This window comes from Nanorana parkeri, unplaced genomic scaffold (assembly GCF_000935625.1).
Source record: "Nanorana parkeri isolate BGI_ZX_2015 unplaced genomic scaffold, ASM93562v1 scaffold2139, whole genome shotgun sequence".
Taxonomy (NCBI): Eukaryota; Metazoa; Chordata; class Amphibia; order Anura; family Dicroglossidae; genus Nanorana; species Nanorana parkeri.
The window spans coordinates 90,390-103,934 of NW_017308407.1; the positions used below are offsets into that span (position 1 = coordinate 90,390).

General features: G+C 40.2%; 1 protein-coding gene across 1 annotated transcript in view; it reads left to right on the forward strand.

The window, feature by feature from the left end:
* The first annotated feature begins 282 nt into the window (after positions 1 to 282).
* Positions 283 to 13,545, forward strand: part of WDR19 (WD repeat domain 19) — a 54,782-nt gene continuing 41,519 nt past the window's right edge. Inside the window, exons 1-9 of the mRNA XM_018572806.1 lie at positions 283 to 322; positions 3,849 to 3,940; positions 5,215 to 5,280; positions 5,508 to 5,633; positions 6,059 to 6,174; positions 7,345 to 7,460; positions 8,560 to 8,640; positions 10,855 to 10,967; positions 13,187 to 13,360. Coding sequence (XP_018428308.1) covers positions 317 to 322; positions 3,849 to 3,940; positions 5,215 to 5,280; positions 5,508 to 5,633; positions 6,059 to 6,174; positions 7,345 to 7,460; positions 8,560 to 8,640; positions 10,855 to 10,967; positions 13,187 to 13,360 — 890 coding nt within the window. The 5' untranslated portion in view covers positions 283 to 316. The remainder of the gene's footprint in view (positions 323 to 3,848; positions 3,941 to 5,214; positions 5,281 to 5,507; positions 5,634 to 6,058; positions 6,175 to 7,344; positions 7,461 to 8,559; positions 8,641 to 10,854; positions 10,968 to 13,186; positions 13,361 to 13,545) is intronic.

Consider the following 13,545-nt stretch of genomic DNA (forward strand, 5'->3'; position numbering starts at 1 on the left):
AAAAAGCTAACAGCATCAACGCATACGAATATATGAGCTAGGAAAGTCTGGATGGCCACAGCACAACGGACTGATTTTCAGCCATTTTCTCGGCGCCTAACCAATAGGGTCACATTATATGAGTCTTCCATAAAATGGCCGCTTCTGGAGACAGAACCAGGAGTGCTGATTTCAGAGGAGATTGCGTCACTCATGGCTTTTCTGGTGATTGGCTAAAAGGTTGCCATGGGAATAGAATGACGCTCCGTAACTCGCTGCCCGTAGTTACCCTGGGTACGCACATGCGCACTGCAGTACTAAGGGGGTTTGTTGCAGAATGAAGGTAAGGAGGCCCGGGAGGTTGGGGTACGTGGGTGATTATTTACATACAGAGCACCCTGAGCGCACACTGCTCATACCCTGTGTTCCCGTCCTCTGGACTGCAGGCTGAGACCTCCCACCAACATAATGTACTGTGTGTGCACCGCTTGACGATGTACTCAGTGTTTACATACATTGGCCCTGAATTACTGATGCAGAATATGTATCCCTGGAAATGGCATGTGATTTTTATTAATGTGCACCCCCGTACCAAAGCTGATAGATCCAGTTCTTATGATCTGTCTATTCTGCTCTAACATTCACCTCTATTTCTGGTGCAGGCATCAAACTTCTAGAACAATGACAGGTCCCATCTGTAAACCCTTCCATCAACTTCCGGAAGAATTCCAAATTCCCGTTACCTCCAGTTATGTCATACACTGAGATCCCTTTCACATGGGTGCCTTCACATCCGATCCACAGGGAATCCATGCACAGATCCCCCGCTGATCAGAACAGATGTCACCATTGTGAAAAAAAACCTGAAATTACTGGACCCCATGTTAGGTCTATGAGGAATCGGACGTAAAGGGGCTTGTGACCTTTTACATCGGATTACTCCCCATACGGCACGATCAGGTCCGCCAAAACGGAGCTCTAATCTGGAGTCAGGAGCAACTGGATGTAAACTGCTTAGATCTGCCTGACCATAGACCAACATCAGGCTCTGATCAGATCCACCTGAAAAACTGACAGTTGGACCTGATTGTAATGGCCATGTGAGAGGGGCATAAGGGTTCTTTCACACGTGCCTTAAGTATTTAATTATTATCATTATACAGGATTTATATAAAAACAGCTTGCGCAGCGCTTTACAATGTAAGGAAGACATTACAATACAATTCAAGACAAGATGGTAAGGAGGGCCCTGCCCCTGGGGGCTTACAATCTGAAAGGGAGGGGGAAGTGATACATGAGAAGGTAGCTGTGTGGGGATGAATTATTTGAGAACGTGATGGTTGAGTGGTTAGGTTGAGGTTGGATAAGCTTTCCTGAAGAGATGAGTCTTAAGGGATCACCTAAAGGCAGTCAGAGTAGGAGATTGATGGACAGGTTGGGGTAAAGGGTTCCACAGAATGGGGGAGGCTCTAGAGAAGTGCTGGAGGCGAGCATGGGAGGAGTTGACAAGGGAGATAGAGAGCAGAAGGTCTTGGGGGAAGCGTAGCGGACGGTTTGGGTGATACTTAGAGACAAGGTTGGAGATATAGCCGGGGGCAGAGTTGTGGATGGCTTTGTAAGTGGTTGTTAATATTTTGAATTTTATCCTTTGGGTGATTGGAAGCCAGTGCCAGGATTGGCAGAGGGGGTTGCAGACACTGAGCGGCTGGTTAGGTGAATGAGTCTAGCGGCAGTATTCATGATAGACTGAAGGGGGGATAGTCTATGTAGGCCAATGAGGAGGGATCGAGAAGGTTGTTATCAGTGAGGTGGAGGCTCAGGCGATTGTAGACGAGGCGTTCATAAAGATAAACGCTGATTAATACACCTATAGTGTTAACAAGGCATCATGCAGATATTTCCAAGGCATTAGTGAGGCATCAAAAATGCTTGCAAAATGCCCTGCAAGTTGGGGAGTGTGTAAAGGGTAAAGTGATAAAGTGAGTGTGTAAAGGCTAAAGGGAAGTGACCAGAGCAGGTGCAGATGCCACGTCCTGTCTGCACAGAGAGCATTTGAGAGCAAGGGGACAGCTTCTAGCCTGGTACTTCCAACCTGTGACAGCCTGCTATACTGCTATTTTTCTGAAGGAGTCGCAGTAGTTGGGCAGACTTGGGTCATACAATTCTGGTTGTTGCTCAACTGCTTGAATTTAACCGTGCAACATTTATCTCAGACATGACTGGTTCTGGTTGGTACTTGCAATGCCTGGCCTTGGAATGGCTGCCACTGCTCTAGATGACACAGCTGGCTCTACAGGGTGACATAGGGCAGGCTGTCACAGGTTGGAAGTACCAGGCTAGAAGCTGCCCCCTTGCTCTCAAATGCTCTCTGTGCAGACAGGACGTGGCATCTGCACCTGCTCTGTCCACTCACTCTGATTCCCCAATGGTTTCTGGGATTGCAAAACCTCCTATCCTACTTCTAAAACACCAGTGCAGCACTTCTTAAATGCCTGAAAAATGCTATAGGAGCATTGGCCGAGTGTTTAAGGGGCCTTTCAATGTACTTCATTGGATGCATTTGTCCAGCGGCAATGCCTCCAGACCATGGCATGCACTCTATTTTTTAACACATACAGTAGCAACACAACGCTAATGCCCATGTGTGAACTGCACTGGGCATTTTGCTATTGCAGTCCTTCTCTCCACTAGACATCTCAGGGCTAAAGAGAAAAGGTGACATATTGTGCCTCAAACTGACTAGAGTGGTCAGATGATACATATATGGTATCGGTGATCTCCTCAAGAGATGGGGTAATACAGTGTAAAGTGGATGTAAACCCATCATCTATTTTTTAGTATGTCTAGCATAATAGTCAAATCCAACAAGATACCGCACCACTCCTCCATGGGCCACACAGCAGGGGTAGGAGGGTGTCCACCAGCAGAGCCCCTAGACCAAAATAAGCAGTTACCCCTAGCAGAGCAGGGGGGGGGGGCAGGGTAGCCCCACTGGGAGGGGTTAATTTTTACATTTATTGGAGTTCTTCTTTTAAAAAAAAACAAATTATTACACCAGATTTATTATATCCCGGTGAAACTCCATAAACTAAAAATCAGATCCAGTGCCCTGTGCTTTATGGGGTGTGGGATAACAGCAGATTGTTTCTCATGGTACAGTATAGTGGCATTAAACAGCATTAAGGGATCATGTACACTGGTGACTGAGCCCATATAATGTAAATACAATTTAAATGCTGGTGTATCCCTTCCCCATCCAGGGATTTATGTCCATACACGGCTGTTCGCGGGTACCGGTGTATACCCACATACAGTCATGAACAGATTGACTTCTTTGAGAGGCTGTATGCAGCATAGGGAGATGCACAGGTATTTATATTGTACAGGCTCAGCTGCCCACGTGTACAAGTCCCAAGAGATTTTGGTCTGAGATTACCAGTTTTATTGAAAATTAACTGTCTTCACCCAATGTCTGCAAACCCAATCTATGCTTACTGGGTATGTTTGAAAATGTGTCCTTACCTGTACGCAGAGATTCCTTGATACCTGTATTGCTGTGAAAAGAAACTGATCCTACTGAATTGGAAGGTCTAGTCTTTGAATGTTCCCTTTGTGTGTGTGAGATCTATTTATTGTATATCTCGGTTACATTTTGTTTTTTCTAAAAAGAAAAAAACCCACAAAAACCTAATATCAGCAATATTATTTAAACATAATTTATTCATTTATGCATCGGCAATATTTGTAACATGTTTTGAGTGTTGGGTTCTTGTTAATACCATATACAACTTTCAGTCCTGTCCTAATGCTTTTATCTGTACATATTTTGTAAAGTGCTGTGTAAAGAGTTCTGTGTTTGTGTATTCCAGCGGGTATTTGCTTTGAGTGAGAAGGGCTTGCTTGGACATCCCATTCAGTATGTCTGGCAGAAGACATTAGGAAATTACATTGTGGTTACAGGGTAAGCAGATCATTATCATACAACTGCCATAATGTGCTAGGGGCAGCCACCCAGAACTGACTTTCACTGAGATTTCTTTGGATACTTTACATATGTGCAGACTGTTAGTGTTTGCTCTGTGTGACAGCACATAGAGGGGAATTTATCAAAACTGAAGAAGGCAGAATCTGGAGCAGTTGTCCATAGTAATCAATTCGCTTCTCTCTTTCATTTTCAAAGCTTATGGGCGACTGTCCCAGATTCTGTCTGCCCCAGGTTTGATAAATTTCCCTCCTAATATTTAATCTTTTAGTAGGAATTTAACGTGAAGCTTTAGTAGCTTTGGTGGATTTTATTTTACATTTGTAAACTGTTGTTTTGCATACATATTTTTATTAATTGTACTTGCTGGGCTATCTATAAGAATGTCAAACACTCTGATGCCATGTCCGCTTGGAGAGATGGAGGGGTGTACATCCATCAGCTGACATATTCAGTGCCAAAGTATGAACCAATTCAGTTCAGTTTACAGAAATAGAAAAAAAAAGTAAAAATGTTTAATAATGCATCAAGGAAATACAGAGAAACACTATACATTTTCTTTAAAACTTAACTCCAGGCAAACAGCCAAATACCTTCATAAAATACATATATAGGAGCTCATTTACCTGCCATAGAATTAGTAATTTTGCCCAGCCAGTGCTGAGGTTTAGGCTGATGTCCTCACCTTCTTCATCTTCAGATATGCAGTATAGTCTGGTCACCTCTGTCTGTGACTGGACAGTGAAGGAGCAGCAGACAACTGATGAGATTATCATTCTACTATCTATTCCTGGCACCATGTTACCTGTTAGCATGTGCATGCAGTAGAGTCTGATTAGCTAGTAGTGCTTCCCACTTCCCTTTCCTCTTCCAGTCAGAGTGCTGTTGTGGCTTACACAAAGCTAATATCAAAACCAATTCAGTTATTTATTCTAGTCTCATCTAAAAATACATGTATTGTTACTTTATGGAACACATGACTGCATGAAATACTGTTTTTTATATATATCTACTTGGTACTGTAAAATGAGAGAAAATCCAACAGCAACACAAAGCCCCTCTGTAATGAAAGGGCCTGGTGGGGGAATGTAGGTTGAGAAATCCTTTTGGTTACATCCTTAGCAGATATAACAAGGCAGTGGATGATCTTCACTTGCCAGTGTCTACCGAGAACTAAAACACCCAGACACTTTGATGAAGAATTAATATTAACATTGTTGTTGTTTTCTCTATGAATCTCATCATATATCTAGAGCGGATCATGCAGTGAAAATCTATGACCGACATGGCCAAAAGAAAGACGAAATTAACTTACCCGGGTAAATAGATCTTCATGTTTATATTTTATTCTATCTATCTATCTGTCTGTCTATCTGTCTGTCTGTCTATCTCCCTTTTTTCTTCTTTTCGCTTTATATGTTTTATTGTATATTTGTGCAATATAGGAGGAGATGGTATTGATATTTAATTTTAATCATTGTAAGCTATGTCTTTACTATCTGTGTGGTACATTGGATGTTATAATCTGAATTTCATCTTTATTTAGCTTGTGTTTGTCCATGGACTGGGACAAAGATGGGAATGCTTTGGCTGTTGTCGCTGAGAAGTCTAGTTCCATATACATGTGGGATCCTAATACATGTAAAACCAGCCAGTTAGACAGTGGCATGAGGTAAGCTCACTCTGCTTTACACCTTCAATTTATTTATTTACTGTGTTATTTATATTTCCTTGTATACAGTGACTGTATACAGTCCCACTGGCACTGGTCTCCAGGGCTAATTGAGAGAGCGAATCTCCCCAGTGAGGACACACAGCAGCAAGAACAATTTTAACAAACTTAGAAAAAAAAATTATTAGAATAAAATTGACCCCAAACCATAGATAGATAGAATAGACTTTGCCTTTAATCAAAACTCATACAGCACACAGACATTTAGAGCTTAGTGAATATTGAGTCAGGAACACATACTGTAGGCTTTGAATTTGGAGCTACTACTTCTTTTGTCACACAGCAGCATTCAAGAGATGCAGAACATGAATGTATAAATCTACTTATGCCAGAAAGTCAGTAAAATATTGTTTCTCTTACTATAGGGATCAGATGGCTTACCTTCTGTGGTCCAAGGCTGGCTCATTGCTAGCTGTAGGGACATCCAAAGGGAATTTACTGATTTATAACTTGCAGACGTCTCGGAAGGTACCTGTGCTCGGTAAGACTGCAAAATACATGTGACTTTATGATAGATGTTTCTTGCCAAAATTATTAACAAATACCTAAGGTATTCATAGAGGATAGATGATGATGTTTCCTGTTGTTGATGACATTTTGGCAGGAACAAACGACAACTGGATTGTCTATGGGAACTTGCAAACTCCTGGTTGACAGGAGGGAGGGAATGTTTACTGGTCAGGTTGGATCTGGCAAATTAATTATTGTTATCCCAGGATGAAAGCAGCACTTTGGATGTCTAGTGTACACACAGACTTGTATGCTTATAAAATATAAGCATGTGTACCTATCCTACAACCTTGTTACCATCAAATGTTCTGTAGTTTAATTTCTGTGGCCATTAAAGTTACGTGTTCAGTTATTCCAAGTGCTCTTTAACTTTCAACCTTGATGACTAAGCCCCCAATGGGGGAAAACATGTCATAGAAGTAGCGATGTGCAACAGTCCGAGTTCATGAGTAAAGCTTGTTGGATATCAAGAAACAGTAGAAGTACAACCTGTTTGTATCTGGATGCTGCGGGGAGGATCGGATCTAAGTAGGTATGCACCCATCACATAAGACTATCTGAAGTGGTATCATTTTTATGTATTTTTGTCTTTTGGAGATGTGTTGATATAGGCTTGTGGAAAATAAGCTGGACATAAAAGGGTAGATGTTTCCCCCTAGTATTGACGTGTATGGGGGGCATCTGCCCTTCTGCTGTGGTATTGGGACCTGCTGCTGTTTGCCATGTGACTCTTCTGATGAGATAACTAGGCACTCAATCATTCAATACATCCTTTCCCATCTATTTTAGAAGTGGGAAGGATAAATTATGCAGAGAATTTTCTACGAGTTACAAAATCTCTGTGAGTGATAGTGAGCCTTTTAGATAATTGGAAGTGCTCGCTGTCACCCCCTAGAGCTAGGGTAGACCTAAAGACTAATACCCATCCAAACCTCATGTTGAATGCTTAATGAATTGAGTGTGAGATTGGGTAGAATATGGCCACAATAGCTGATAAAGGATATGGTTAAGAAGTACAGGAATGATTCCTATGAGATTATAGTCTGTGTTTCATAATGGTATATTGATGTGATTAGATATTATGGTAAACTAGCTTGCAATTCTCACCAGTAACCTGAATTGTTGACTTGTCTTTCTGCAGGTAAACACACTAAACGCATCACCTGTGGGTGCTGGAGCTTTCAGAATCTGCTTGCACTGGGTGGAGATGATAAAATGATCACTATCAGCAATCAGGAAGGAGACACAATAAGACAGGTATGTTAGAGTTTAACAGTCATATTTTACTCGTTCAGCTTACATAGTACATGTGCAGAGCCCACTTTTAATAGATGCTGTGGAAAATAATTAGGGACAAAAATACTTATTGACTCCGCCTTAAAGTTGCCCCAAAGTTGCCTGTAACAACAAATGAGATTTCAGCCACCATTTACCACTGCAAGATGTAAGTTGTGAACGTGAATCTGATTGGTTGCTATAGGTAATGCTGACAGCTTCCAGTCAAATGTTTTTGCTTTGTTTTTATAGGTGAAGCAATGTACTGTCCCTCACTAATTAAAGTAAACTTGTGGGAAAGTTTAAGTTATAAAAATGACACTTGCATTGCATTGTACCTTCATGTGCCTGCACGTCTATTTGCATTTTTTTTCCCAGGGTTCGCCAGGAATGCAGAAACCCAGAGCTATCTGACATGCAAACAAAATCCAGTTCTCATAGTCAGCCATTCTGGCCCACCCCTTCTACCTTGGTTAATAAGGCCGCCCATCATAATGGTGGACCAGTAAAGAGGCTTGGATATTGGAATAGGGTGGACAAATCCATCACATGAGCTGGTTGCAATGGACATAGTCTCCCATAGTCTCCTCTCCATATTTGTTCTCATGTTCTTTTGTCCAGTTTTAATAATTCTGCCCTGTAGTGCCCATAACAATGAATCATGCTTCCACTACTGTTTTTCCAGTGCAAGTTGGAAATTGACAGTTTATATTGGATTGGTTGTTGTTTATTGAGGATGCTTACTATAATACTGGGCCAGTAGTGATACATGGGAATGGTAATGGACTAAAGTCAGCAATCAGAGGAGCTGTCACATGAGGGCATAGAGAGAGATCTTAGCCCTGTGTAAGCTCAGAGTCAGGCCTTGAAGCTTACACAGGGCTAAATCTCAGTGGTTAAAGACAGCTGTGGGTGGACATAAAGTATAGGCTGAAGGTAGAGATGCCATTAAAGTGAACTTGTTACTTTGTCCTGCTTGGGCAAACCACGGTTTTTATTTAAGGACCATTTACAGAAGTCAACAGAGAGATAACTGCTGTAAAAAAGTGGTGTGTTAATAAATGGTATTCTTGGTTTACAGACCTCGGTGAGAATGGAGCCAAGTGACATCCAGTTCTCTGTAATGAAGACAGATGAACGATCATCACAAGGAGAGAGCACAGTAAGATTTAAAGCAACAGTGTTGCTTTTTTAAAAATCTTCATTATTTGTGAAACAAATTGTAGTAATTAAATATATACATGACATATTTTCAGTTTGCTCTCTTTTTCTTATTTAGAAATGCAGCTGACATCCAATTACAAATTACTGTAGTAAGGTCTCACTTTCTGGTAGCTTGTATGATGAGCTGTATGTTGAGAAAATGTGCTTAAATGTCAGTATATCCTTTCTTTGCTTCCTCTTTTTCCTTTGTATTCAAGTAACATATTTACAGGGCTATTCACAAATGGGTGAAGAGTTTGGAGATGGCCGGAGAAGAGAACAATCTAGGACAACATAGCTGAACTGGAAAGTGAGCTGAATTTGAGAATGTTTCCAAATCAGCTATTTTATCCTAGATTGTTCACTTCTCCTGTCTTCCCCAAACTCTTCACCCTTTAGTGAATAACCCTGTAAAGGAAAAGATAGTATGTTTCTCAGAGAGCACTTTTGCTGCTCAGGATAGTTTCTGCAATCTGCTCAGCATAAACTCCTCATAGGTTTTCGTGAGCACTGTCTCAGCACTGTGTGATGGACAGATAAAGAGTTTTATACTAACAGCTCTTGTCGGAAGCGGGTTTTGGTCTTGACAAATGAGGATAAAGCATTTGGCTAATTAGTAGGGCAGCTCTGTATTAAAAAGTAATTGGAGCTTAGTGATAGATATATATATTAGGGATGCACCGTTATATCGGCCGCCGAAACATATCGTCCGAAAATGGCACTTTGGCATAATGCCGAAAGTGACATTTTCTGGCTGATACATCGGTGCATCCTATTCTCTTCTCCCCGCTGGGCGCCGCTCTGTGTCCCAGCGGGGAAGAGAGAAACTGTGACAGGAGGCTGAGTACTGCGGGAGGAGAGCGCTGTGAGCGACCGGCGTCTCTTTTCCCCGCACCGCTCAGCCTCCTGTGACGGATCAGAGGAGAGCAGTGTGGGTGGAGGCAGCCAGCGCTGTCACAGGAGGCTGAGTTCCGCTTGCTCAACGTCCTGTGACAGCGTGTCAGGAAGGAGCGCGGTACAAACACTCAGTGATCGCTGAGTGTTTGAAAATAATTGAGGACAGAGTATGGTTACTATATCCTCAATTATGAATGGGAAGTGATCTACCTCACCTCCTGTTCATTCAGGATTGTGGTTATAGTAAACATACCATGTCCTCGTGTTATGAATGACCAGGAACACTCATAGATTATTCCTGTTCATTTATAACAGGGGCTGCAGAAAAAGAGATTGCGGACTCTGTGTTTTCAACCTCTTTTCTATTTTAAAAGGGAAATATCAGGGGGCTGTTTACACCCCTAATATTTCCCCAAAGCCCCTAAAAGTAAAGTAAAAAAATAAAAATATTTAATAAAAAAATTCAATAAATAAAAATAAATATAAAAAATTTAAAAGTTTATAAAAACATACATAAAAATAAAATATTTTTAAAAATCTGAAAAAGTTAAAGTAAAAAACATTTTTGGTCTGACATTTTTTTAAATTTGGTTTCGTTTCGGTTTTGAAATTTTCATTTCGGTGCATCTCTTCTATCTATCTATCTATCTATCTATCTATCTATCTATCTATCTATCTATCATCGATAGATATATTTATTTTATTTTTTTGTATATGTTTACTAATTTGGATAATTGTATCAATTTCATTTGATGCATTGCACTCTATTTGAATATTAAATGTCAAACATAGACATATATTATTATGCACTATATAACCAAAAGTTTGTGGACATCTGACTATCATAACTCTACAGTATGAGCTTATTGGACATCCCATATCCAAACCATGGGCATTGATAAGGAGTTGTCCCCACCTTCAGTGACTGTTCTAACAACCTCCCCTCTTTTGGGAAGGCTTTCTAAAAAAATTTGAAGTGTGCCCAAAGAGCATTTGTAATGTCTGGCACTGATGTTAGATTAGAAAAACGAGCCAGGTGTTTTTTACAAACATCAGCAATCAGCAGAGTTCCAACTCACCAATATTCATTCATCCACCCACACACATACTTTTGGCCATACAGTTGGCGTGGTAGTCAGGTGTCCACAAACTTTTGGTATATACCTGACGATGACATTGCAGATGTGGAATGTCATTTTTATTTTTATAGTTTTATTAATGATTTTTATCTTTTCTTCTTCTTTTTATCTAATGCCATCTTTTCTGCTGTTCTTAGGTAAGCGTTGTTGTTGGAAAGAAAACCTTGTTCCTCTTCAATCTGAATGATCCAGACAATCCCATAGAACTGGCCTTTCAGCAGCGCTACGGAGCCATTGTGTCCCACAAATGGTAAAAAATATAACAATGAGTTTACATCTCTCCACTGGAATACTGCAGATCACATATAACACGGGAGTTGGAGGCCAATGGAGTGCAATAGACATGAATGAGCAGAGAGTAAAAAAAAAATGCCAGACGAAGACCTGTCGCATGACTGGCTGTCTGCCAATCCCAGAGCTCTCTCTGCTGCGTTTAGCAGAGAGAACTTTGTGGGGCTACGCATGCTGCACATCCCAGCTTGCATTTTATAAATGGGTGGCAAATCATGGTCTGTGGTTTACATATTCAAGCTAAAAATAGGAGAGTGTATAGCAATATCAGCTCCCCATACTAAATAAGCCGCGATGACATATAAACAGAAAAATTAGCAGGTTTCATATTTTATTTAAGTCCAACTCCCCAGCTGATGGAAGAGTTATCCAACATAAAATACAAAAATCATTTTTAATTTTTAGTAGAGTGAATAACTTTTAGCACTTTTGACAGTATTTATTAGTGTTTGTACCTTCCTTTCCAAGTTACATATACAACCCCCCGCTCACCCCCATTTCCTGCACTGATGACACATTGACAGGAAATTAAGGAAATTCTATTCAGTGAGGTTACAGACAGAAAAAAAAAATTTGATTCTACGCTATGATAATACATTTCCATTAAATTCTTATAAAATCCGACGAAACATGATGCAATGGAATACTGTACTGTATATGTTCTGTATATTTTCTCAGAAAATCTTTCTTCTTTATAAATACATTACCTATGCATACATCAGAAGAACCATTGCTCATCTTCTCCCTTTCTTTCCTTTGTTGTACTCTTGTAAACATATTTGAAAATTTGATAAAAGAAATTTGACAATAAGAAAACGGGCAGAAAGTTCACCTCTTCCCTACTATGTCCTTTGGCTCCTGAGTGAAGCTTTAGTATAACAAAAAAAATACATTTAGAAAGAGATAATCATACACACTGCCTGGCCAAAAAAGGTCACCACATGGATTTAGCTAAGCGAATAGGTAAGAGTCTTCCATTGGATAATTAGTCCAGATTCAGCAACCTTATGTCAAAAAAAAAATGTGGTCAGCTGCCTACCTGAATATACTGAATGACCAGGTTTTTCCATCAATGGATTTTTCCTCCCCTGATGGCACAGGCATACTCCAAGATGACAATGCCAAGATTCATCAAGGTCAGATTTTGAGATTGGGTAGTTCAGGGAGCATGAGACATCATTTTCACACATGGATTGGCCACCACAGAGTCCAGACCTGAACCCCATTAAGAAACTTTGGGATGTGCTGGAGAAGAATTTACGCAGTGGTCCAACACTCCCATCATCACCACAAGATCTTGCTAAAAAATTAATACAACTGTGGACAGAAATAAATGTTGTGACATGTGGTTGGAAACAAAACCATGGTGAATGCATGCCGTAATCAAAGCTAGAGGTGGTCCAACTAAAAATTAGAGTGTGTAACTTTTTTTGGCCAGGCTGTGTATATCACCTCAACCTAACCACTGAACCATCACGTTCTCAAACAATTCATCCCCTCACAGCTACCTCCTCCACTTCCCCCTAACTTTTTGATTGTAAGCCCTCACGGGCAGGGCCCTCCTTACTATCTTATCTTGAATTGTATTGTGATTGTAATGTCTTCCTTATATTGTAAAGCGCTGTGCAAACTGTCGCGCTATATAAATCCTGTATTATAATAATAATAAGTGACTTTGGTAGACTTGTGATCTTACTGGACACTGAAAGATTTAAAGTATGTGGAATTAAAATGAACATGTGTCAGCATAATGTAGACACGTTTATAATCTGCATAGATTACTAAAAGAATTAGATAACTATCATTTTAAATATGACTACTAAAAGTATAATTGCTTTATATGTACATTTTATATGGTTATATAGAGATCTATGTATCTATAGCAGCAAGTAAAATTTAGACAGGCAAAAGAGAGGAATACAGAAGGAGCAATGAGACGGGATGAGAAAGAGCTGCTCTAGACTATGGACATATAAGGATTTGGTACAGACATGACCTGTTTAATGCTATACCTCGGGCCTCCCATGTGTTGGTCAGTTTGTGATTTTGCCAACATTACGTATCCCATTTATAGCAGATGTTTGGATAACTGAGAACTATGGATATAAGCTGTTTTAATGAAATAATGAAGAAGTGTTTCATTGCTGTATTTGGGGTTTGTTCCTTGAATTTTGCCAGGTATGGTGATGGTTACATCATGATCGGCTTTTCTCTTGGCTTCTTTGTGGTGATTTCCACACACATGAGTGAGATTGGTCAAGAGCTGTTCCAGGCAAGCAACCACAAGGACAATCTAACTAGTATTGCCATTTCTCAGTCATTGAACAAAGCTGCATCATGTGGCGACAACAAGTAAGTGACTTACTCAAAGATTTTTCCAAAGCAACCATGTATCCGTATATGCATTTACTTTTTTTTATAAGTATAAGTGTGTTGTGCTGTTACCAGTATTATGTCATATTTATATGACTGGTTGATCGCTCATAATAGTATAATTTCATGTTTACACTTAGGACTAGACTTGCTGTACAAATCCG